Below are 26,820 nucleotides of genomic sequence, written 5' to 3'. Positions count from 1 at the left end.
ACCTAAAGCTGCCTGAGTCAGCCCCCTTTTCCCCACTCCACTTGCTTCAGGGCTCTTGGGGAAGACTACTTTACACCTGGTTTACAGGCAAGTCTATAAAGGGCTGTTCAGTTCAGTTCAGTTCAGTTGCTCAGTCATATCCGACTCTTTGCCACCCTATGGACTGCAGCACACCAGGCCTCCTTGTCCATCACCAACTCCCAGAGTTTACTCCAACTCTTGCCTATTGAGTCGAGATGCCATCCAACCATCTCATCCTCTGTCGTCCCCTTCTCCTCCCGCCTTCAATCTTTCCCAGCATCAGGGTCTTTTCAAACGAGTCAGCTCTTCACATCAGGTGGCCAAAGGATTGGAGTTTCAGCTTTAGCATCAGTGCTTCCAATGAACACCCAGGTCTATAAAGGACTATCTGCCTGTAGGGATGACATACAAAGAGCAGGCGCAGAGGACCAGCGACTCAGGGCAGAATGTGTGGTGCTGAAGGGGTCATGAGAGAGAGTTAGAGTTCAGCTGACAGAGCTGGGGCTCAAGGAGAAGAAGGCTTTTCAGCTGGATTTGGGTGGGAGTCAGGTAAATGGGGGATGGGATGAAGTTGAGTGGGAATGCCCAGGGCAAAGGCTTGAGAGTCGAAATGCCCTGGTGGGTCACGAGGCTGAGGTTTCCCTGGGCTGCAGGTCAAGCTGCAGGGCAGCTGCTGGAAGGGCCCCTGAGTTGAGGGTTTGGAACTTGTCCTTTGGCAGTGGGGATTCTTGGAAGGTTCTGGAACAGAGGAGGTGGCTGCTGGCATGGTCATTAGGAAGCAGCTCTGAGAAAGTGTCAGGGTACACGGAGACCAGAGATGAACTTGGAGACAGCTGGCTTCCATGCTTTACTGACCTGAGGAATGTAGAAAAGACAGTGACTCCGGTCCCCGCCTGCAGAGCCCGTGGAGGCCACGGCTGGAAGCATGTATATTTTTAATCCAGTCCATATATTTTAATAACCCTTCATAATTTTGGGGGGATATTATTAATGCTCAAAATACTTCAAGCTAAGCTTCAGCAGTATGTGAATTGAGAACTTCCAGATGTACAAACTGGATTTAGAAAAGGCAGAGCAACCAGAGATCAAATTGGCAACATCTGCTGAATCATAGGAAAATCAAGGGAATTCCAGAAAAACATCTACTTCTGCTTCATTGACTACACTAAAGCTTTTGACTGTGCAGATCACAGCAAACTGTAGAAATCTTCCTGACCCAGGAATCAAACTGGGGTCTACCTGCATTGCAGGCAGATTCTTTCCTAATTGAACTATCAGTGAATGGCCCTTCTGTGTCACAGTTCCTGCTAAAATATAGTAATTGATGTTTTCTTAGTAGTTTGTCACTTCTGCAACCCTGGGAGGGACTGTCTTATGAAGGGACACCCTGTCTCAGCAGCCAGTCTGGGCAAGAGAGTGGCGGTGTTGCTGGCTGACCCACTTGGTGGAGGACATGAGTCTTGCTGGCTGGACTCTTTCTAAGGAGCCTGTGAGTTTTCTAGCTGGCTGCTGGGCTGGGAATTGCTTGAATGTGCTTGTGAATCGGCTAATTTGCAAAATTTCTGGTGGAAATACTACTGTTTTCTTTGCCAATAGGTATTCTGGTACAGACTTTTAGGTTGGTTTTTAGAGTCAGAAGGTGCTATATTTAAATCTTAGGTTGGCCACTTGATAGCCTTGTAACCTTGGGCGAGTTCCCAAACCTCTCTGAGCTACACATTTCATCAACTGTAAGTGCAGAGAATGGGACTTGCCACATGAAGCTGTTGTAGGAGTGGAGAGCATGTATGTGAAGGGCTCACAAAATGTTTCCCCTCCTAATAAACCAAATCCAAATTCTTTCTAAGAAATACCTAATAATATTTCCTCAAAATATCTCTTTGAAAGGAAACATAACCCCTTCAAATCAATAAAAAAGTAAATGAATAGTTTATTTTATAGATGCTTACAATGTATTTATAAATGTATATGTGATGTTGTTTAGTTACTACTGCTACTGCTAAGTCGCTTCAGTCGTGTCCGACTCTGTGCGACCCCATAGACGGCAGCCCACCAGGCTTCCCCGTCCCTGGGATTCTCCAGGCAAGAACACTGGAGTGGGTTGCCATTTCCTTCTCCAATGCATGAAAGTGAAAAGTGAAAGTGAAGTCGCTTAGTCGTGTCCGACTCTAGCGACCCCATGGACTGCAGCCTACCAGGTTCCTCCATCCATGGGATTTTCTAGGCAAAAGTACTGGAGTGGGGTGCCATTGCCTTCTCCGTTAGTCACTAAGTCATATCCAACTCTTTGTGACCCCATGGACTGTAGCTCACCAGGCTCATGGGATTTCCCAGACAAGAATACTAGAGTGAGTTGCCATTTCCCTCTCCAGAGGATTTTCCCAACCCAGGGATCAAACCTGAGTCTCCTGCTTGGCAGGCGGATTCTTTACCACTGAGCCACCATGGAAGCCCAAATATGTGATGGGTTTATAGAAGTATGCAATATTTGTATTGTGGATAGATAAGTATATAAAGGGACTTCTCCGATGGTCCAGTGGCCAGTACTCTGAGCTCCCAAGGCAGGGGGCCTGGGTTCGACCCCTGGTCAGGGAACTAGATCCCACATGTCACATCTAAGACCTGATACAGCTAAATAAATAAATAAATATTTGGGTTTCCCTGGTGGCTGAGACAGTAAAGCATCTGCCTGCAATGTGTGAGACCATTTTATACCGTTTTATACAGTCCATGGGGTTGCAAAGAGTCGGACACGACTGAGCAACTTCACTGGTTCAAGAATATAAAGATCTCGAGCCAGAACAAGTGCAACGCTGCTGCTGTTCCCTGAACACACTAGGAACTGAAGGGCACTTTTCTGCAGCTTCAGGCTCTGTCCTGCAAGTTGTGCCTATTCTGCCCCCAGTTCCGCTCTGCTGTGGAGGTGGAGAGAATCCGAGTCACTCGGCAAAGCATCCACTGAGCATCTCATGTGTGCGGCCCTTCTGCTCACAGGGCCCCGAGGGCCTCTTCTGCCCAGCGTCTGGCTGGAAACCAGGCTGACTCACAGGCAGGAGGCGACCTGTCTTGACATCGAGGACACAGCTCAGTCCGGTGATTGAGGACACAGCTCAGCCTGGTGATACTTCCGGTCAAGCACTTTCAGACGTCGAGACCGCTCTCCTGACTCGAAAAATAGCAACAGAGGCCAAGAGAGACGTGGAGACTTCACTGGGGTCACTCAGCTCATTAGTGGCTGGTCCGGGTGGACTAGAGCCCAGCTCTGACCACCGTCCCTGCCCCATTCCCCTTAGCATAGAGGCTGTTTATTAAAGGGCTTTATTTTTAGGGGTTTAAGAGTTTTATTTTTGTTTGTTTTATTCTCCACTTTCACGGTGAAGTTTATCCCACGTGCCAGAGTCTTTGATGGGACTTTAATATTCACATTTGAGGGCAAAGCCAGCCTCTAGGAGGTGCACTGGAACTCAGTGTGGTGGGCAGGGGTACCCCACAGGGGACATTTGGCAATGTCTGGAGACAGTTTTGGTCATCACGGCAGGAGAGTGGGGCAGGAGGTGCTGCGGGCCTCAGAGGGTAGAAACCAGGGATGCCACTCACCAGGGGTGCACAGGACACCCCCCAACAAGCACTGTGCAGCCCCAAATGGCAGCAGCACCAGACCAAGCCACCCCGGTGATGGGGCGGCAGCACCCCTTTGGTCTGTAGCCTTCTCTCTGGACCTGGGCAGGTTCCCTCCGAGAAACCCAGCCATGGCCAAAGCTTTGGGGTAGCGTGGCTGGGACCAGGCGTGCACAGTAAGCCGCTTTTCAGGTCTGCCCAGCTGTTTTCAGCCTAGTATCTCCCTGCATGAGGCCAGCAGCACAGAGCTCCTCTGGGTCAAGCCTCCTGCCATCTGTCTGTCTTGGGGCAGGTAGAGGGCCCAGCCTGCTTGGGCTTAAGGCAGGGGCCCTGGGGGCGTGGAGGTGGGTAGTGGCTAATGTTCCTTATGAACCTAAAGCGATTTTCCTGCCCGCCACTCCATTTTGCGCCCTTACCTTCTGCGGCCCCAGCACCGCACCTTCCAAAGCTTTCTAGATCTGTGTCCGGAGAATAGATTTGCTTCTTACAAGCAGTCAGGGCTCCTCTCTCTGGCCTAAGGCAAGTGACCCATCTGCTTTTGGTCTTCCAGAATGTTGTCGCTGGCCCCCTTCTATGCCTCCTCTCCACAGGCCCTTTTTATGCCTTTGCTGCATTTCAGTCAGGCGGGGGGAGGGAGCGAAGAGAACCAGGTGTGTTGAGTTCATCTCTTAAACAGGAGGCCTGTCCTTATGTGTTGGAAAACTAGATTTCATTAAAAGCTTTGCTGTGTGTCTGGCCTCTGAGGAAAGTGAAGAGCTGAGGAGCTGGAGCTAGTTGCTAGAGGCGGCATTGAAGGATGCACCAGACGGGGTAGAGGAGCTCGGTGACCTTGATCTCACTAAGCCTCAGTGTCTCTGCATGCATGATGACTCGTAACCCTGGCCTGCCCGTCCAGGTGAACTGAGGGCATGGATGTGGACTAGCAGAGAACCCTGTAAAGGACTCTGGTTTATTATGGTCGTCCTTCTGGATGGACAGCACTCTCGTCTCCATTAGGCGTGGTCAAGGCAATGTGTCACGTGGCACACGCTGGACTGCGGCTCCCTGGTGACGGGCTTACCCAGCACGTGAGCATGAGTACCGACTGCCTCGTTCTCTTGCCAGAGGCCTCCAGTTTGGTTGGCAGAGTGGTGACCAGCTGGCCAATTGGACGGGGCTCTTTAATGTCACAGACGACCCGGCAGTGCAGAGCGGCAGTGACTCCAGTTCCAGGTACAGACCCCCGGTGAACAACCAGGGAGTGGGGGGAAGCTATTCTCGGGGCGAACCTGCAGCCTCTGCCCCTCCGGGCTGCCCTCAGGGAAGAAGCAGTTTCAGTGCAATGGCCCAGAGCTCACCCTGGCATCTGACCTGGGCTGCTTAGATAGGAGGGTGAGGGCCAGGACCCAGCCAGAGCAAAGCAGGGACTCGCCGCCCCCTCTCTTGGAATGAGGGTTGGGGGCAGTGGAGTGGGAGTCTGGGTCTCCAGCCTCCATTTGAGTTTGGGGCAATATTCCACCCCTCCTGGAAGGATTTTGGGGTGTGTAGGTATGTGTCAGGGTGACATCAGGGTGGGCAAAGACCATTGGTTTCCTGCTCCTCTGAAATCCACAGAGCAGGCTGTCCCTACTCTGCCCAGCCTTGGCTGGGCTGACCTTGGCTGTACTAAGTTGATCAGTCATGTCCAACCCTATGGACTGTAGCCCACCAGGCTCCTCTGTCCATGGGATTCTCCAGGCAAGAATACTGGAGTGGGTTGCCTTTTCCTCCTCCAGAGGATCTTCTCAAACCAGGGGTCGAACCCACATCTCTTATGTCTCCTGCGCTGGCAGACAGTCTCTTTACCACTAGTGCCTCCTGGGAAGCCCTTGACCTTGGTTGGGGAAGAACCATTTTCACCAAGATATGATACTGAGAACTGACATTTATACCATCACATGGTTATTTCTTCTTGATCTGCCGTAGTGTTTGGAGCTAAAATCAGTAATGAGGGGCACTCTGTATATCCAGGAGAAGGAACTATTTGTAGAACAAATGAAAATGGAGTGTTCTCAGGTGGAGCGCACTCATTGTGGGTAAGGTGGGGGTGGGGTGCGGCGGGGGTGGTCATTTCAGGGAATTTTTTCAGACAAGGTGGGATGCTCTCTCTGCTTGAAGGAGGGTGTGGCTGCAACCTGCCCACTAAGGTTTTCTCCGGGCTAAGTTATTTGGTTTCTTAGTTTTTGCATTTCCAAGTGCAGGCTAGCTATTAGATTAATTTCCCTGGGAAAGAGGCCTGGGTTTTTGTTGCTGTCCATTTTGACACTAAAACATCAAATTGACCCTGCAGAAGAGAAGTAGTATGTTTTTCAGGGGCTTAAATATGCGTGATTTTATCCAATGCTTTGAAAAAGAGACGATGTGGCTCCAATGTCAGACGCCGACGGGGGAGGTGAATAGACAGGCCTTGGGGTGTGGGGCAGCCATGGGCCATGGCCTAGGATTAGGGTCTTATTCTGACCCTTTAGGAGCCTAGTTCTTTCCATATATCTGTGGTGGGAGCCCTGGCCTGGCACTTGGCTCCTGGGATTGTCACCCAGTGAGAGGATAAGTCCTGACTTGTCTGTTCCATTTGAGCTTCCAACATTGGCTTCTGCTGTGTGACCTGCCCACCCAGATGCCCCAGGGTGTCTAGGTAAGTCTGCAGGTGTCTGTCTCCCTGGGAAGGACTCCCTGAAGGGTTCACAGAGAGGGTTTGGCTAGAAAATCCTAATCAGCTGAGTAAGACGGGACAGGCCCTTGGGAGGCTGTTCTGGGCAGATGTCCCGGGCTGGGGCTGAGACCACCGCACAGATTCTGCCTCTGGCTTTTCCTACTGCCAGCAGCTTTTGTCTTTTTGTCCTTTCCCTGCAATTTTGTCTCTGATTTCTGTGCCTTTCTCACCCTACCTAGTCTCTCCTCTTCCTTTCCTCCTGCCGCCCTCTCTGGGTCCACTTTTCTTTCTCAGTCCCTGTGTCCGGCCTCTCTCCTCCTCTCTCTCATCTCCCTTGCCCTTGATCCTCTCTCCCGCTCTCAGCAGCGCAGGTCACCCTCCCTGTTTTCCCGGGCCCCTCGGGTTCAGACACACCGCCACCTCCATCGGGTGCCCCTTATTTAACATCGTCACCAGCTGAGCTGGTTTCCTTCCGGAGAGCCGCTGTTTGACCAAGAGCCCCCTGAGCCCCTGAATAAATGTGATGACCACACATTCCAAGTTCTTCTTGGGCACTGCCAACTTAGATCCCAATTTCTGATTGACCTCTAAACTCCCCACAGAGGTGAGAAAACACAGTATGTCTTTCCCACGTGCAGAAAATAATGGTTCATGTAATTAGAACCGACCCGTGTGTTGGAGATTCTTTTCTTTGGTGTGGGAGCAGCTTCTGCCTTCTTTAAAATGGACAGGACAGCTCCTCGCAGCAGACGTGCAGGACTTGGGGGAGGACCTGATGACACTGGGAAAAGACTCTGCCGAGTGAAAGTGCATCATCCCAGCAGACAACTGTCCGTGCCTGAAATACGGGATGAGCTTTGTGGTATTATTTTCCTACTGAATAATTCAGCGCATGCCATATTTTGCTATCTGTAGCTGTGTGGAGGGTTCAAATGTGGTACACCGGAAGTCATTTATTATTAACACCCGTTGGAAGGGAGGTCAGGAGGTACCATTTATAACAGAGGATAAAGATGGGCAAAAAAAAGAAATGACTCATAAGTTATGTACTCAACCAGGAGCCACAAGGAGAAGGAGCAGGTCCAAATGATCGGTCTGGAACACTCCAAACAGGACCACAAAGAAAATCCAGGCCAGATGGTGCTCATAAAGGCTGTGGCCAGGTCTTCACTTTGGACACGAGCTGGGGGAAGTCCAGCTGGCAAGTGTGTGTTACAAAATATACATTGACATATAGTTTTGTTAATTTCAGATCTAGATCTAAAAGTGTCCAATAGGCATCTAAGGAGAACTGCTGTAGAGAGCAGATAAGAATAATTGGTAATCAGCAAGTGCTTCTATTTAAGTGGCTGCCTTGAAGGAGCAGGAAGGTCTTTGAAGAGAGTTCTCATCATCTTTAGATTGGGTGTTTGTGTTTCTATCTACCCACCTAGGCAGTGATTGTGCTTCTCCCTCTCTGAATTTTCAGCACCCAGTATAGCCCCAGCTCAATAAATGTTAATCGAATAAAGGATGAATTAAGCAAGGACAAAGTAAAGACTGTTGGTAAGAATGCAGACTTCAACGTTAGTGTCCCTGAATTCTCCCTTAGAGATTTATCCCTTTGGATTAAACCTCGTCTTCTCCTGGCAGTATCCTTGAAAATTAATCCCTGAGGAGGGGAAACATTGTGGAATCATAAACTCATTCTCAGTTTAGAATGACCAGAGAATTTTTTCTCTTGAGAGGAGTAGGTGGTCAGGTAGTCTGAGAATCTGGGTGGCAGGGTGGGAAAAAGGAGACTGAAGGTGGGGGTGTGTATGTGGATAAAAACAGAAGGCAGTGGAGGCAGATGATATACTTTTGCAATAACTGACTGAGAGCCGCCCCACCCCCGCCACCCACCCCGTACCACCACCCCCACTACGGAGTACGCAATTCTGAGAAGGGGACGATGGGGCAGGGGAAGGCGGGGTGAAGGGCTCTTGACTTGTCAGCTCACTGCTTTCACCTCTCCAGCCTGGCCAGCTTCTTGCAAACCCAGTGACCATCTGAAGCGCAGGGGAGGCATAGCGCCCACCTGTCAAAGTGGGCAGGCAGCGCTCACTGCCTCAGGACACCGCAGGGAAAGGTCACCCAATCTTAGGGGCTGAGGGCAGCTGAGGCAGAAGTCCCCCAGGTGCTAACTCTCAGCCTGGTCTGTAGTCACCGCTCAAAAGACTTCACTCAGCTTCCGTCAGACGGTTCCTGATCCATGTTCCAGTCCTTGTCCTCCTCCAGGATCCACCTCCCACTCCACCGCCTCCTGGAAGCTTTCCCTGATAGCCACTTTCACTCCACGTTCTGTAAGATGTGTCTGCATCGGGGTTGGGGCTGGGGGGTGAGTGAAAGTGAAAGTCGCTCAGTTGTGTCTGACTCTTTGGGATCCCAATAGTCCATGGAATTCTCTAGGCTAGAATACTGGAGTGGGTCTATCCTTTCCCTTTCCCAGGGGATCTTCCCAACCTAGGAATCAAACCAGGATCTTCTGCATTTGCAGGTGGATTCTTTACCAACTGAGTATCAGGGAAGGAAGCAATTTCTATCATCACACACACAGAGAACTCCCCAGCAAGCGCACATGAACCCCTCTATGCTTGCTCAGCCTTCCCCAAATCCTGAGGACGCTCCTGTGCCAGAGAACAGGGCTGGACCACCTGTGCGTGCAGTGTCAGGGCCCTCCAAACCTTCTTACTTCAGACCCAGGCCACAGGCAGCCCCTCCTCTCAGGGTGCATACAACCTTGGTCCCCTGGTCTGGAACCGCATGGCAGGAGATGGTTTGCAAAGACAGGGAAGGACCACTTCTAGAGCAGATCTGAGGACAGAGTTTCCCTGCGGTGCTGGGGACTTCCCGCGGGAAAGGAAGGACCAGCACAGGAGTGGCGGGCAGGCCCCAGACTGGCGGCACAGTCGCCTCTTTGCTCCGCAGAACTGCAGGCCCAGTGAATGTGTATTTCTTTCTGGAAGAAAGAGCCTTTCTTTTTGGGTCAAGGTCTGCGTTCCAGGCGGGCGTGTATGCCTGGGGTGTGGAGTCATCATATTTCAGAGCTGGAAGGAACTTGACTGAATTGAATTTAGCATTTTATTATGCTGTCTTGAATTGTTCCCTAATTGTTTCATGACAGTGTATAATTAGGGAATAAATTGTGTGATGCAGCTGGCGAGGGCTCCAGGAGCCTAGGGTACAAGTCGGAGGTGCTTCTGTGGAGGGGAGGGACTTGGATTGGACGTGGACAGGCGATGATGCCATGGCTGAGCGCTACTAGGGGCTGGCTGTGTGCCGGGCACGGTGCTGGGCGCCTGATGCGTAACCCTCAGGCTTTTGGGGGGGGTGCTGTCATTGCCCCCATTTTACAGATGAGGAACGGAGTCCCCACTTCCAGGTGGTGGTGGGTGGTGGAGCTGGAACATACCCCTTGCTCTGTAACTCTGAGTCCCAGCACTTGTGGGCCATGCAGAGGGATTCTACTTTCCGGGCTGTGGATAGACATCCAAGGTTGGGTTAGGTTGGGTCTCCTTGGCTGTCCTTGCCAAGTCCTCTCAGCTCCTGGCTGTTACACTGGACTAAAATGACCGTATTGATCTAAGTAGGTAATCGACATGCACGTTTTCTCCCACTGCTGTCATGGGCAGTATAGGCCAGAAAAGACAATCTTTAGGGTCTCTCATCCCCTCCTCTCCTATCTCTTTCCCACTTTTGACCTTCTGCGCTCTCCTTCACCCCCAGCCACTATGCTTTGTGTTCCTTCTGTCTCCTCCTGGGGGTCCTGGATTTCAAAGAGGAGCCCTGGGTGGCAAGGTTAGCCCAAGGGAAAGACTTTTCCACGGAGGACTTACAGAGGAGGTGTGGTGGCAGCTTTGAGGGGTGAGGTCTGCACGTCTGCATTTGAGTGCAGGCTGGCTTAGCATAAGCCTTTTGGGTCAATTTTTGCTTCTAGGGAAAAGGACATACATAAATAAATAATAGATTAGGAGAGTAGTCTGAATTTGGGGGTCACCTGCATCAACACGAGTATTGTGAGAGAATTAGATTATCGAGAGAGAGGATGCAGTCATCAGCAGTCTTTAGGTGGAATTGCCTCCTTATTTGGTTGAGTTTAAAATGGAAAAATTCCGCCTGTGGTTCTGATATGCTATCTGGATGTTCTTCTTTGCTTTTTGACGACCAGATTTTTCCATGAATATCCCTTAAGTTTAGCAGATTATTTGGAATGAAACTACTTTTTTTTTTTTTTTTAAGATTCCTCATTCTATTAATTTATTTTAAATAATGGGTGAAAAATAAATAACCAGAACTCTTGGGCTCCATCTAAGAAAGATGGCACTGCTTCTCCCTTTGCTCCCATGCACTCAGTGTGGGCTTCTGGTGGCAGGCAGAGGAGGCCAACTGGGAAAGCGGGGCTGTTGAGGCCCCGAGAGGCCTCAGATGGTGTCATTCCGTGAGCTCTCCTGGCCACCAAGCTTTATGGCCCTTGGCTGTGTCTGAATTGAGTCTCCTGGCCAAATAACCACCGACATCACTATTTCTGTGCCTCAGTTGCCTCCTCCTCTGTGAAATTCCCACTTTGCTCCGTCACCAGTGGGGTCCCCTGGGTGGGCTCACAGCTAGGCAGGAGGTGTTCCCCTTGGGGCTGGCTTTTCACATCAGATGACCCAGCCCTACCCCTTCCTCACCCTCCAGTCAGCTCCCCAGACCCTCTGTCCCTCCCTCCAGCGGTCCGTTCTTTTTCCTTTCCTTCACGGCTCCCATGCTTCCTGCCTCCTGGACCATCATCAGGAATTTCATACTAGTCCCTTAGTAAAGACAGGAGGCCATAGAAAGGAGTGAGAATGGAAGGAAATGGAGAATGGAAAGGACAGGGGCTCTAGGGTCTGGTTAAGAGGATCAGCATCCATCTGGGAATCAGTTTAGGGGATGCTTAGAAGGGAAGACAGCAAGGCTCTCCAGGTGCCCACTCCATGTAGTCATGCATAGCCCGCAACCCCTTCTTCAATGTCTGTGGAGGCTGTGCTGGGACCGTGGGCAGTGGGGCTCCTGGAGCCTTGAAGAGAGGCCGGTCCTTCACTGCAGGCCTCCCCTCTGGGACTGCAAACCTTCCCTCCCTCATGCTAAGCTGGGGCTTCTTGATTTACCTTCTGGAACCTCCTAGAATACTTCCATCTGCTCTTCATCCAGCAGTTCCTTCACACGTCAGGGAATCCCATTCTCTCTACCTCACCTGAGACCCACTCTTCATACGCTCACTGTCTTAGTCTGTGCACGCTGCTCTGATGAAATACCACACACCAGGAGGCTCATCAACAACAGGGATTTGCTTTCTGCAGTTCTGGAGGCTGGGAGTCTGAGGCTGTGTGGTCGCCAGCATGGTCAGGTGAGGACCCTGCTCCGGGTGGCAGATGGTGTCCTCACATGGTGGAAGGAGCTAAAGAACTCTCTGGGGCCTCTTTTATAAAGGCACAAATCCCATTCAGGGGGCACCACCCTCATGACCTCATTACCACCGAAGGCCCCATCTCCTGATACCATCACCTTGGGGGCTAGGGTTCCAGCATATGAATTTTGGGGGGACATGCATTCAGCTCAGTGAATGCACCTGCTCCTTCACTTTGAGCCTCCACAGTCCCTGCCTCCAGCACCCTCTACTTCCAGTCTTGCCTCAACCCACACCAGTGGGGCTCTTGTCTCCCCTGCGGCTGGCTGCTCCTGAATGACACAGGGACCTCCCTGGGCTCCTGTTGTCTTGAACACCATCAGTATCTGGGGACGAAGTGGTGTATGCGAGAGACATACACTGCTGGATGGGCTTCATCTTCTCTCAGCCAGTGACTGCTGGGGCTCAAAGTACTGTAGTCCCCAGTGAATTCCATGGTCCAGATGGAGCTCTGCAGGGGGGTTCAGGCTGGACGGGGGAGCCGTCTCTGGGGCAGGCTCATGGGGAAGGGCTAGGAGGAAGGACAGAGCCAGACTCTGCACCCTAGACCCAGGGCATGCTGAAACGAGGCCCCCTCAGCCTGCAAAGCTGGACCCAGGCCCGTGTGGGAGGAGGGGACCCAGTATTCCACAGTTGCAGTCGTGTTTGCATTTGCCTTCTCACTTAACAGAGGCTGTCCCCTGCTGATCAGGCAGCCAGCAGTGCCCAGCCCTGCCCCTCACCTCCCCAAGGGCACAGAGACGGGGCAGGGTGGATGCAGCCTGGCGCCAGCATCGGCCTTGGCTGCCGGAAGCCAAGTGGCATCTGAGCTGAGCTGCGCTCCTGATGTGACCAGCGGTGACTATTTATACCTGGGAGGTGTCCTGCCAGCATGTCCTCCCCTTTGAACTGGGTAGAGATCATCTTTCCAGAATTGAAAGAAGAGATAGTGACTAGCTCACCTTGAGAGGCTCGTGGAGTTAGGGAGGTTGGAGAAATTGCTGCTCTCAGTCTTCTAGTAGCTCAAGGGAATGCTTGAGCTACTTAGAGAAAGAGCCGTGGCTTAAAGGGGCATTTGTTAGTCATTTCCAATAATAAGAGTCATAACCCCATTACAGAAAGTGTATAAAAATGTAGAAGATTTTTTTTAAATCATCATAACTCTGTACTTAGAGCAACCAACTATTAATATCTTGTTATCGTCCTTTCCCATGGGCTCACATATGTATATATAATTTTTTTTGGAGATCATAGTTTTGTAGCTTGCTTTTTTCACTCAGTATTATCGTGTAATCATTTTCTCATGTCACTATACACAAACATTTCAGCATCATTTTGATGTCTGCAGACCAAACAGGGATTTCTATGGCTTCCTCCAGAATGCCATCCTCGGGCCTCCTCTCAGAAGCAGAATTGAGGAATGACCCAGTGTGGCAGTGCTTCTTACAGTCTTATTTCCTCAAGTCGTTTATCTTTAGAGACTGAGACGGAACAGCACAGCCTTCTAAAAGCAAAGCCCGGATAGGCTGGAGAAAGAAGCAAGGGCTATATTAAGTGAAAGTGAAGTGAAGTCGCTCAGTCGTGTCTGACTCGTTGCAACCCCACGGACTGCAGCCCACCAGGCTCCTCGGTCCATGGGATTCTCCAGGCAAGAATACTGGAGTGGGTTGCCATTTCCTTCTCCAGGGGATCATCCCGACCCAAGGATCGAACCCAGGTCTCCCACATTGCAGGCAGATGCTTTAACCTGTGAACCACCAGGGAATCCCAAGGGCTATATTAGCTCCATTTTTTTCAGATGGAAAAATGAGGCTTTAGACCTCGGCCTGGAGTGATTGTAATTACCTGGCTGAGGTACCACATGCAGTGTTTTCAGGGTGCCTGGGATTTTTTTAAATCATCAGTTGTGGTTAGACACACAGATGTGGAAATGACTGTCAGGAAGGAGGAGGTTTTTATACTTACAGATCCTGATAAAAGGGGAGCCCGCCATACCACGTAGGGCCACGCGGGAAGGCGCCAGCGTCAGTCAAGAAGCAGAAGGAGCAAAGAGGGAAAAGTGGACAAGAGCCTTTCTTGTGGTTTCTATGTAAGGAATGGATGAGCAGGCACGTGGGCTTAAGATTGGCTTGTTTAAATAATTTCAGAGGGCTCTGAGAGCTGCCGCAAGTTGTCTGGTATCTGGCCTGTGGGTGATTAGGGCAGAGGAGCTAGTGGCCCTAAGTGTGAGAGGAGGAGAAAGAGGAGGAGGAGGTGGTGGCGAGTGTGAGCTCTGGATTGCTTGGTTTGCACATGAAAGGTATGCTCACAGTGTGGGTTTTTTTTTTTTTTTTTTTTTTTTTTTTTTACCATACCTAGGAATTCATTAGCTCTAGGAGAGGCAGTCTCTCTGGGGCCAGGAAGCTCCTAGATGTCAAAGCATCAGAAACACAGTTAATCCATGGAGTTTGCAGCAGAGTTGCAGTGATCAGGGACATCCCTAAGTCAAAGCAGAACTCAGCATGGGGTTTACCCTCAGGGAGACAGGGGAGAGGTTTCCTAATAGCAGCAGCAGGAGAATGGCAGCCAATCCAGATGGTGGAGAACTTCTGAGTTATCCATTTCTTTCTCAGCTCTGTCATCAACCGGCTGAGGGACTGTAAGCACGTCTCTGACTCACTGGGCATTCATTGGCAGGTCTCGTCCTTTCATGGCAGGAGAAAGGGGAAGAAGGGGAATAGACATTTTCTGGGCACTTTTTTTCAGGCACAAAGTGTTCTTGCCTGGAGAATCCCAGGGACGGGGGAGCCTGGTGGGCTGCTGTCTATGGGGTCGCACAGAGTCGGACACGACTCAAGTGACTTAGCAGCAGCAACCTGTGTGCCAGACGCTATATGAATGCTTTCTTTGAGATTCTCATCATTATCTTATCTCAGCCAATTATCTTATCTTGTCACAGGTGTACTTCGTTTTTTATGCTGATTTTGCAAATGAGGAAACTAAGGCTCATGGAAGCGATGGGCCCCTGGCTAGGGATGGGCAAAGAAGTATGTGAACCCTATTCTGAAACCCTTGCCATCTAATAGCCACTAAACACGCCATGTGAGACCATCTGGAATCACTGAACTGCCAAGTGATGATATTGGAGATTCAAGAGAAAGGGAGACTGAGTGGAGGCTGGCAGAGGGAAAGTGAGGATGGCTTGTGAAGGTGACGAAGGGGCTGGCTGATCAAAGGGAGGTGCTGATTGGTTTTAACTTCCTTCCAGAGTTTCTCTTGTTTGCTGTGCTTAGTCCCTCAGTCGTGTCCGACTCATTGTGACCCCATGGACTACAGCCCGCCAGGGTCCTCTGTCCATGGGGATTCTCCAGGCAGATTCTCCATGGCATGGGCGCCATGCCCTCCTCCAGGGGATCTTCCCTACCCAGGGATCAAACACAGGTCTCCCGCATTGCAGGCAGATTCTTTACTCTCTGAGCCACCAGGGAAGCTGGTAAACATTCCCTTGTTTATGGATCATTAATTCATAGAATTGTTCTGGCTTGTTTAGTTAAGTGGGAAACACTGAGGAAACTTTGGGGTTGTATTGTAGTGCTGGATGGGACTTCAGGTACCACCTCATTCAAATTATTTAGGAGGAGAAAAAAGAGGCTCAGAGAGGCGAAGCTATTTACCCAAAGCCACATGGCTGGTTTAGAGGCATATCCTGGGTGTGTCTGTAAGTGTCCCAACTCCTGAGAACCCTAGTATAAGTTTCCTCTTAATTATCTTCTACATCATTGGAATCTGGAACTTTTCTTAGTAGCAGCCTGAGATCATGGCTTCAGAAGACCCAGGGATTCCCAAGGGCTTAGTGTCACTGGCTGTGGTTGCAAATGATGATCTTTGTGATAAGACACCAGACCTCACTTACTGTTGTGTGATGGAAAAATGACCTAAGTTAGAGACAAGGTCATGGAGTTTTTTTTTGGTCCCAGGCTGACACCTTGTTCTTAGTTGCAGATAACAGAAACCATTTTAGTTAAACCAGAAAGTGATTGATTAAGGGTAAGGCTAGCACAAAATTCCAAGCCAGGCTTCAGCAATATGTGAACCATGAACTTTCAGTTGTTCAAGCTGGTTTTAGAAAAGGCAGAGGAACCGGAGATCAAATTGCCAACATCCGCTGGACCATTGAAAAGACAAGAGAGTTCCAGAAAAACATCTATTTCTGCTTTATTGACTATGCCAAAGCCTTTGACTGTGTGGATCACAATAAATTGTGGAACATTCTGAAAGAGATGGGAATACCAAACCACCTGATCTGCCTCTTGAGAAATTTGTATGCAGGTCAGGAAGCAACAGTTAGAACTGGACATGGAACAACAGACTGGTTCCAAATAGGAAAAGGAGTACGTCAAGGCTGTATATTGTCACCCTGCTTGTTTAACTTTTATGCAGTGTACATCATGAGAAACGCTGGACTGGAAGAAACACAAGCTGGAATCAAGATTGCTGGGAGAAATATTAATCACCTCAGATATGCAGATGACACCACCCTTATGGCAGAAAGTGAAGAGGAACTAAAAAGCCTCTTGATGAAAGTGAAAGAAGAGAGTGAAAAGTTGGCTTAAAGCTCAACATTCAGAAAGCGAAGATCATGGCATCTGGTCCCATCACTTCATGGGAAATAGATGGGGAAACAGTGGAAACAATGTCAGACTTTATTTTTGGGGGCTCCAAAATCACTGCAGATGGTGACTGCAGCCACGAAATTAAAAGATGCTTACTCCTTGGAAGGAAAGTTATGACCAACCTAGATAGCATATTGAAAAGCAGAGACATTACCTTGCCAACAAAGGTTCATCTAGTCAAGGCTATGGTTTTTCCAGTGGTCATGTATGGATGTGAGAGTTGGACTGTGAAGAAGGCTGAGTGCTTAAGAATTGATGATTTTGAACTGTGGTGTTGGAGAAGACTCTTGAGAGTCCCTTGGACTGCAAGGAGATCCAACCAGTCCATTCTGAAGGAGATCAGCCCTGGGATTTCTTTGGAAGGAATGATGCTAAAGCTGAAACTCCAGTACTTTGGCCACCTCATGCGAAGAGTTGACTCATTGGAGAAGACTCTGATGCTGGGAGGGATTGGGGGCAAGAGGAGAAGGGAAGGACAGAGGATGAGATGGCTGGATGGCATCACTGACTCGATGGACATGAGTCTGGGTGAACTCCGGGAGTTGGTGATGGACAAGAAGGCCTGGCGTGCTGCGATTCATGGGGTCGCAAAGAGTCGGACACGACTGAGCGACTGAACTGAACTGAACTGAACTGAAGGCTAGCACAGAATCACCGGGAAAGCTGAAGAAAACCTCTAGGCCAGCTTCCAAGAATGTCTCTGCCAGCTGCATTGTGAAACCTGTCCACCGTGGAAGCCTCTGATAAAATCGTGAAGGTGCAGCCACCACTGCAATTCCCAAGAGCCATGCCACCTCCGCCACATTCTGCCCCAGGGAAACAATGCCTTTAGCCTTGACATTCTTCTAGAACATGGCTCTGAATCAGTCTCATGGTACTGATTTTGAAAGTGTTAGATGCTCAGTTGTGTCTGACTCTTTACAACCACATGGACTGTAGACCTCTAGGCTCCTATGTCCGTGGGAAGAATTTTCATAGGCAAGAATACTGGAATGAGTTGCCATTCCCTTCTCCAGGGGATCTTCCTGACCCAGGGACTGAACCTGGGTCTCCTGCTTTGCAGGCTGATTCTGTACCTTCTGAGCCTCCAGGTAAGCTACTGACTCAGTTCAGTTCAGTTCAGTTCAGTCGCTCAGTTGTGTCCGTCTCTTTGCGACCCCATGAACCGCAGCACGCCAGGCCTTCTTGTCCATCACCAACTCCCGGAGTTCACCCAGACTCACGTCCATCGAGTCAGTGATGCCATCCAGCCATCTCATCCTCTGTCGTTCCCTTCTCCTCTTGCCCCCAATCCCTCCCAGCATCAGAGTCTTTTCCAATGAGTCAACTCTTCGCATGAGGTGGCCAAAGTACTGGAGTTTCAGCTTTAGCATCATTCCTTCCAAAGAAATCCCAGGGCTGATCTCCTTCAGAATGGACTGGTTGGATCTCCTTGCAGTCCAAGGGACTCTCAAGAGTCTTCTCCAACACCACAGTTCAAAATCATCAATTCTTCAGCGCTCAGCCTTCTTCACAGTCCAACTCTCACATCCATACATGACCACTGGAAAAACCATAGCCTTGACTAGATGAACCTTTGTTGGCAAAGTAATGTCTCTGCTTTTCAATATGCTATCTAGGTTGGTCATAACTTTCCTTCCAAGGAGTAAGCATCTTTTAATTTCGTGGCTGCAGTCACCATCTGCAGTGATTTTGGAGCCCCCAAAAATAAAGTCTGACATTGTTTCCACTGTTTCCCCATCTATTTCCCATGAAGTGATGGGACCAGATGCCATGATCTTCGCTTTCTGAATGTTGAGCTTTAAGCCAACTTTTCACTCTCTTCTTTCACTTTCATCAAGAGGCTTTTTAGTTCCTCTTCACTTTCTGCCATAAGGGTGGTGTCATCTACATATCTGAGGTGATTAATATTTCTCCCAGCAATCTTGATTCCAGCTTGTGTTTCTTCCAGTCCAGCGTTTCTCATGATGTACACTGCATAAAAGTTAAACAAGCAGGGTGACAATATACAGCCTTGACGTACTCCTTTTCCTATTTGGAACCAGTCTGTTGTTCCATGTCCAGTTCTAACTGTTGCTTCCTGACCTGCATACAAATTTCTCAAGAGGCAGATCAGGTGGTCTGGTATTCCCATCTCTTTCAGAATGTTCCACAATTTATTGTGATCCACACAGTCAAAGGCTTTGGCATAGTCAATAAAGCAGAAATAGATGTTTTTCTGGAACTCTCTTGTCTTTTCAATGGTCCAGCGGATGTTGGCAATTTGATCTCCGGTTCCTCTGCCTTTTCTAAAACCAGCTTGAACATCTGGAAGTTCACGGTTCACATATTGCTGAAGCCTGGCTTGGAGAATTTTGAGCATTACTTTGCTAGCATGTGAGATGAGTGCAATTGTGCAGTAGTTTGAGCATTCTTTGGCATTGCCTTTCTTTGGGATTGGAATGAAAACTGACCTTTTCCAGTCCTGTGGCCACTGCTGAGTTTTCCAAATTTGATGGCATATTGACTAGTTGAACCTAAATTGCATGGAGGACCCTAGCTACAAAGGATTCTGGGAAATGTAGTTTTTAGCTTTGTTGTCTCTGTAGTGCAAATGTGCAGAGATAACAAAGACAGATTCCACATGTTTCAGATACTCCTCATTTGGAAAGGGAAATAGATATATAAACAGACAATTATAATACAATGGTATCTGTTCTAATTAAGAGAAAATGTATAGAATAACCTGAGAGTGAGCATTAGAAAAGTCTTCCCAGAAGTGGGGGCATTTGAGGTAGGTACTGAAGGATCAATATGAGTTTGCCAAGTGAGAAAGACAATGAAAAGAGTTGTAAAACATAAAGGAAACAGAAAAAGGAGAGTGATATTTTAGGATCTTCAGTGCCTCAGTTCAGTTTAGTCGCTCAATTGTGTTTGACTCTTTGCAACCCCATGGACTGCAGCACACCAGGCCTCCCTGTCCATCAGCAACTCCCAGACTTTACTCAAACTCATGTCCATTGAGTCGGTGATGCCATCCAACCATCTCATCCTCTATCATCCCCTTCTCCTCCTGCCTTCAACCTTTCCAAGAATCAGGGTCTTTTCAAATGAGTCAGTTCTTTCCATCAGGTGGCCAGAGTATTGGAGTTTCAACTTCAGCATCAGTCCTTCCAATGAATATTCAGGACTGATTTCTTTTAGGATGGACTTCTTGGGTCTCCTTGCAGTCCAAGGGACTCTCAAGAGTCTTCTCCAACACCACAGTTAAAAAGCATCAATTCTTCAGCGCTCAGCTTTCTTTAGAGTCCAACTCTCACATCCATACATGACCACTGGAAAAACCATAGCCTTGACTAGACGGACCTTTGTTGACAAAGTAATGTCTCTGGTTTTTAATATGCCATCTAGGTTGGTCATAACTTTCCTTCCAAGGAGCAAGCGTCTTTTAATTTCATGGCTGCAGTCACCATCTGCAGTGATTTTGGAGCCCCTAAAAATAAAGTCTGTCACTATTTCCACTGTTTCCCTATCTATTTACCATGAAGTGATGGGACCAGATGCTGTGATCTTTGTTTTCAGAATGTTGAGTTTTAAGCCAACTTTTTCACACTCTCCTCTTTCACTTTCATCGGGAGGCTCTTTAGTTCTTCTTTGCTTTCTGCCATAAGGGTGGTATCATCTGCATATCTGAGGTTATTGATACTTATCCCAGCAATCTTGATTCCAGCTTATGCTGCTTCCAGTCCAGTGTTTCTCATTACTTTGCATATAAATTAAATAGCAGTGTGACAATACACAGCCTTGATATACTCCTTTCCCAATTTGGAACCAGTCTGTTGTTCCATGTCCAGTTCTAACGGTTGCTTCCTGACCTGCACACAAATTTCTTAAGAGGCAGGTCAGGTGGCCTGGTGTTCCCATCTCTTCCGGAATTTTCCACAGTTTATTGTGATCCACACAGTCAAAGGCTTTGGCATAGTCAATAAAGCAGAAGTAAATGTTTTTCTGGAACTCTCTTGCTTTTTTGATGATCCAACAGATGTTGGCAATTTGATCTCTGGTTCCTCTGCCTTTTCTAAAACCAGCTTGAACATTTGGAAGTTCACGGTTCACGTACTGTTGAAGCCTGGCTTGGAGAATTTTGAGCATTACTTTATGAAATCTGCTTAAATTCTTTTATAACATGAAAAGTAGGAGATGATTTATTTTGTATAGATAGGAGTCAATTTGTTGTGTAAAATATTTTAAAATATTCTAAAATATATTTAAAATGTCTTAAATGTATGATTATAATATTTTAAATTAAATTATAGTAAAATAATAAAAAATATTTACAAATATAATAGTTTTAAAGTATGACATATGAAGTTATATTTTAAATTATTTAAAATGCAAGTTGTTTAAAAAGAAGCCAATTAATTGGATAAATGTCTCAGTATTTCTAAAGCAGCACAGACATAAGTTTGTCTATATAAGTTAGTGAGAATATATGTGAAATAGCTGCTCATGTTTTGGGAACGTTTGTGGGAAATGCTCAAGGACTGACTTTATTTTAAATCCTTGGTTGTGGCCTGCAGGGCCCAGCTGCAGTCCTGGGGCTCCACCCCAACCTCTGGCTCTCCAGGGCTAGCTGTAGAGAGGCCTCTGCCCCAAGTTTAGAGGCTGAGCCTGCAGATTTCTTGACTGTGGGCCCTCCTGGGATCCCACCCTCCCAGCTTCATCAGCCCCGGTGTCTTCCGACAACCTCCAGAAAGAGAGGCCGTGAGGAGAGGGTACATCTGGCCTCTGCCCTGGAGGCCCCTCTGCCTTCGTGGCCGAGTCTGACAGGGAACTACTGTGTTTTATCTTGGTGGTCACCCTCCCCCGCCCCTCCCCACCCCACCCCTGTCAGTGGATGTTCCCTGCACTGGTGTGAACTGGAAGGTGTGGCTGTAGGAGGTGAGAGGGCCCTTTCCAGGGGTCACCAACTGTCCTTGTAAGTGGGCAGACAAGAGCATCGTGACTGAATGCACTGCTTCATGACCCAGCTTTGCCACCTGCCACCTACTTGGCCCTGGGCAAGTGCGTTGACCCCCAGAGCCTGCTCTGGATGCTTGATGACTACTTATCTGGTGGGCTAGTGATACAGATTAGAAGAGGATATTATGTTTAATGAAATAAGTCAGATAAAGACTAATCCTATTTGGTGTCACTTATATGTGGAATCTAAAAAGTAATACAGGGCTTCCTAGGTGGCTCAGTGGTAAAGAATCTGCCCACCAATGCAGGAGACAGAAGAGACATGGGTTGGATCCCAGGATTGGGAAGATCCCCCGGAAGAGGAGATGGCAACCCACTCCAGTATTTTTGCCTGGAAAATCCCATGGACAGAGGAGCCTGGCAGGCTACAGTTCATGGGGTCACCAAGAACTGGACATGACTTAGTGACTAAACAATGACAAAAGTAATACAAGTGATTATGCATTCAAAATAGAAATAGAATCACAGACATGCAAAACAAACCTCTGTTTATCAAAGGGGAGAGGGGAGGGGGCAGAGATAAATTAGGAATATGGAATTAGCAGATAGAAATTACTGTATACAAAATGGATAAGAAATAAGGAGATACTGTATAACACAGGGAATTGTACCCATTATCTTGTAGTTGCCATGCTGTATACTTGAAACTAACACAATACTGCAAGTTAACTCTACTTCAATTAAAAAGGAAAAAAGTGAATACCTCCATGTAGAGTACTGGGCCCTGAACTTGGCCTGTGACAAGGGCTCAATGGTGTTGGTTGAAGTTGGTGTTGTTATTCTGCTTGAAGCTGCAGAAGGGACTGTGTTGGCCCAGGCTCCTCGACACTGACAGCATGGCCTGGAGCACCATCTGTTCAGCCTCAGTTTTCTCAGCTGGCAAATGGGGAGAAAGGATCTCACCTAGTCACAACGTGCGCATGAATGTCAATGAGCTAATGGAAGCGGAAATTCTTTTCACAGTGGGAAAGCAGCTTGTGCTTTCTTGGCTGTGCTGTGGCTGTCATTGCTGGACACTTCCCCAGGAGGAGGAGAAGGGGGCAGGAGAGGGCAGGCTGAGCTGAAGGCCTGTAGCCTCACTGACCGACTCCAGGGCCGCCTCCGTCAACGACTGGTCCCAGGAGGAGTGCGAATGAGGATGTATCCAGAGCATCCTCTTTCTCCTTCAAAGTCGCCATGTGGAACCAAGCCCACTTCAAAAATGTCATGATGTACTGAAACGGGTTCATGGCCTAAATGCTTATACTCCCGGGTTAGTAGGGGTGCCAACAGTAATCAGCCAACCAGTGATTAAACCAGCGGGCCTGGAGGCAGACCCCCATCAGGTCATCTGCTGGGGAGGGCTGGTTTGCTCTACACTATTACTTTGACGGGACACCACCCCTCTGCCCCCCATTCCCGCCATTGAGAACCCCAACAGGTTTTCAGGAGTTTGCCTGCTTCTCTGTGTAGTAACCTCTGTCCCTGTTGGTTCCCAGGTACTTTGAATTTTATGAGGGCCCTTTTGAGTATAACTCCACAAGATGCCTGGAGCTGAGGCACGAGATCTTGGAAGTGAAGGTGCTCTCCATGTGAGTGTGGCTGGGTGGGTGGTGGGTGCTGGGCAGTGCATGGGGGGCGGGCAGGACAGGGGCTTGGGTGGGGGCACGACCCAAGGAAATAGGACACTTGGTGGCTCATGACAGAGCAAGAATTAGGTCTGCTTCCCTGGGGCCTCTGGCATTTGGAGAGCCCTGGAGGGCTGGATGTGGGGACAACTGTTTGTGTTTTATGAAAAATGTCAAGTTTGCAAGGTCACCTCTGGTGACTGTGTTCCAGTCCCCGGCTCAATTACCAGCCTGCACTATTACCATCACGGAGCTTTCTTGTATAGAAATTGAAGAGGGCACAGGAGTGTCTGTCCTGAAATTCAGTACTTTGTGGCTTAAGCATTGCCCTCTTGCTATTGTCTTTTAAAAATTTTATATTCATTCATTTTTTAAATTATTATTTAAAGCATACAGATTTCAAGTGGTACAGTTCAGTTCAGTTCAGTTGCTCAGTCGTGTCTGACTCTGCAACCCCATGAACCACAGCACGCCAGGCCTCCCTGTCCATCACCAACTCCTGGAGTCCACCCAAACCCATGTCCATCGAGCCGATGATGCCATCCAACCATCTCATCCTCTGTCATCCCCTTCTCCTCCTGCCCTCAATCTTTCCCAACATTAGGGTCTTTTCCAACGAGTCACCTCTTTGCATGAGGGGGCCAAAGTATTGGAGTTTCAGCTTCAACATCAGTCCTTCCAATGAACATCCAGAACTGATCTCCTTTAGGATGGACTGGTTGGGTCTCCTTGCAGTCCAAGGGACTCTCAAGAGTCTTCTCCAACACCACAGTTCAAAAGCATAAATTCTTCAGCACTCAGCTTTCTTTAGAGTCCAACTCTCACATCCATACATGACCACTGGAAAAACCATAGCTTTGACTAGACGGACCTTTGTTGACAAAGTAATGTCTCTGCTTTTTAATATGCTGTCTAGGTTGGTCATAACTTTCCTTCCAAGGAGTAAGCGTCTTTGAATTTCATGGCTGCAATCACCATCTGCAGTGATTTTGGAGCCCAGAAAAATAAAGTCAGCCACTGTTTCCCCTGTTTCCCCATCTATCTGCCATGAAGTGATGGGACTGGATGCCATGATCTTCATTTTCAGAATGTTGAGTTTTAAGCCAACTTTTTCACTCTCTTCTTTCACTTTCATCAAAAGGCTCTTTAGTTCTTCTTCACTTTCTACCATAGGGTACAAAAGGGTATAAAGTGAGAAACCCCCATCCCATAGACCTCCCCTCCCTCAGTCTCCTCCTAAGAGGCCACCCATGTATCTTCATGCATCCTTCCAGAAAGTCCGCACAAACCAGCACCCAGATAGCAAAAGAACCGTGCCTGCCCCTCCCCACCCCAGTGCATCACAACCTGTGCGAAGGAAGACACATTACATACTGGACACTCACTCACAGGACTGCCAGGAATTGAGAGGAATCTGTGCCCTGTTAATCATGACAGGATGCATGTTGACTTGAAAACCATTACTGTTGACCCTTGAACAACGTGGGTTTGAACTGCATGGATCCACTTACATGCAGATGTTTGGCGAGAGTAAGCTCTGCAGTGCTACTCGGTCTGAGGTTGGTTGAATCTGTGGATGCAGAGGAACTGTGGACCTAGAGGGCTGCCCAACAGCCCTGTGCTGTTCAAGGGGCAACTGTACACTCAGATGTGGAAGAAATCGGAGCCGGGCAGTGCTGGGCACTAATGTGGACTCAAGGGACCCTAACAGGATCTGGCACCACCATCAGGCTCATAGGCAGGAGCCACTGCTCCTTTAGCCATTTGACATGATCACGTGATCATGCAGGTCATTGAAAGAGCATGGGCCTTGGGGTCAGGCAGACATGGGGTCTAAAGCCGACTTGGGCCTTAGCAGCTCTGCATGTTTATACAAATCACTCAACCTCTCTGAGTCTTTCCTTTCCTATAAAAATGGAGCCACTATTAACCTTCTTTTAGGTTGCAGTAAAGACTAGCTGAAATAACATATGTGAAAATATTGTGGTGGCCAAAGAGTTCATTCCGGGTTTTCCATATGATGTCACAGATACAGCCCAGGAGTGCACGTCACAGCAGCACACGTAGTAGGTGCTCAATAAATGTGGATGTTCCCCCCCACCCCAACCCCTTTCCTTTCTGGAATCAGCAGCAGCAGCAGCAGCAGCTTTGCTGACATTCACAGACTCCATCAGCTTAGTCGTACAGGAAAGTTCTGGGGATAAGGCCAGGTGTCCAGCTGGGATCAGCCGTATTGTTCATAGTCCCTGTTCTGACTGAGGGTCTGGGGGTAAGGCCAGGTGTCCACCTGGGATCAGCTTCATTGTTCACGATCCCTGTTCTGACCAAGGGTCTGAAGCTTCCAGAGGAAGCCGAGGAAGTGCTCCCTCTCTGTCCATCCCACCCAGCCTTGCCACCACACCGTGGAGGGAGCAAGGAGTTAACTGGGCCAAGAGGATTCCAGATAAGGAGGATGGTGCATGCAGAGGCCTGGGCCAGAAAGGGCCCGCTGTGTCCCAGGCTCAGAGACCGGCCCGAGGGGACACTGGAGCCAGGTTGCTGGAGGGCAGGCAGGGCTGGAGCTTGTGAGTCCTGCAGTGCAGGCCAGGATCTAGATTTTATCTCTGTCTGAGGGCCATGGGGCCCTTGGGAAGGTGGGAGGAGTAGGATGTGGTTGGCGTTGGATACGCTCTGCCGAGGAGCTGTGACTCAGTGACAAAGATGGCTGCCCGGGCCCCTGTCAGGAGCCAAAGGTGTAAGCAGAGAGCCTGATCCTTTTTCAGAACTCCAAGATCTTAGGCCCTTAAATGTCTCCCCCTGGAAAGCCTGGGCACTGAGAGCATAACCAAGAGTTCACAAAGGGTGAATAATTAATTTTTAAAATTATAAGATGGAGACAGTTTCTTCATGGCTACCTCAGGATCCAGACAGGAAGCCTGAGAGGCCCTGTAAATGGGCCACCCTTCTGTTAGAGCCCACACCTCTACCCCATATATTTCCTGTGTGTTTGCCTGAGTCCTTGTATTGGTTTGCTGAGGCTGCCACCACACAGTACCCCTGACCAGGGGGCTTAGACCACAGAACTTAACTTTCTCATGGCTCTGGAGGCTGCAGGTCTGAGATCAAGGCACCGGCAGGTTAGCTTCTCCTGCAGCCTCTCTCCTTGGCTGAAACGTGGCCGTCTTCTCTCTTTTTCAGGGTCTTCCCTCTGTACCCATGTCCTAATTTCCTCTTATTGTAAGGACATCACTCGTAATGGTGTAGGGCCCACCCTGGTGATGTCATTTTAGCTTAACCACCTTTTTAAAGACCTTATCTCCAAATGGAGTCACATTCTGAGATCTTGGGGTTTGGGGCTTCAGCATAGGAATTTCAAAGAAGCTATAACACAGTCCATAATAGTCCTATCAGAGGGATCATGTTAGAAGTTCCCTGGGCCCTTAAGGGGATTCCCTCACATCTTAGTCTGTAAAGAATCTACCTGCAATGCAAGAGACCCGGGTTCAATCCCTGGGTCAGGAAGATGCCCTGGAGAAGGAAATGGCAACCCAGTCCACTATTCTCGCCTGGAGAATCCCATGGACAGAGGAGCCTGGCAGGACTCATGGGGTCGTGAGAGTTGGCCACGAGTTAACGGCTAAACCACCATCACCACCGGGCTCTTTGTTTCAAGCCTAAATCTCAAACATTGTGGGGTGTGATGGAACCTCATCCTGTCCCCCACCATCTGTGCCCACCCTCTGTCCCTTGTCAGGAACTCGTGTTAGTGGTCATGGAGCCTCTGTGTGTCTGGCTGTGTGTGTCTCTGCCTTTGGGGTACCCTCTCTGGTCTCCTGAGCT

At 48.9% G+C, this 26,820-nt stretch overlaps 1 protein-coding gene and 1 long non-coding RNA gene across 3 annotated transcripts in view; one reads left to right on the top strand and one right to left on the bottom strand.

The window, feature by feature from the left end:
* ST8SIA5 (ST8 alpha-N-acetyl-neuraminide alpha-2,8-sialyltransferase 5) overlaps positions 1 to 26,820 on the top strand; it is a 75,761-nt gene that overhangs the window by 25,554 nt on the left and 23,387 nt on the right. Inside the window, exons 2-3 of one of the 2 annotated variants that reach the window (XM_055559070.1) lie at positions 4,744 to 4,851; positions 22,873 to 22,965. In XM_055559070.1, the coding sequence (XP_055415045.1) occupies positions 4,744 to 4,851; positions 22,873 to 22,965 (201 nt within the window). The remainder of the gene's footprint in view (positions 1 to 4,743; positions 4,852 to 22,872; positions 22,966 to 26,820) is intronic. The other variant, XM_055559071.1, reaches the window with a different exon arrangement.
* Positions 751 to 4,206, bottom strand: LOC129635866 (uncharacterized). The gene is made up of 3 exons (XR_008706503.1): positions 4,056 to 4,206; positions 3,069 to 3,226; positions 751 to 876 (listed from the first exon to the last, which is right to left on the bottom strand). It is a non-coding gene; the product is annotated as an uncharacterized LOC129635866 (long non-coding RNA).

The sequence above is a fragment of the Bubalus kerabau genome, chromosome 21 (genome assembly GCF_029407905.1).
Source record: "Bubalus kerabau isolate K-KA32 ecotype Philippines breed swamp buffalo chromosome 21, PCC_UOA_SB_1v2, whole genome shotgun sequence".
NCBI lineage: Eukaryota > Metazoa > Chordata > Mammalia > Artiodactyla > Bovidae > Bubalus > Bubalus kerabau.
This window is presented reverse-complemented; position numbering and strand designations above follow the sequence as displayed.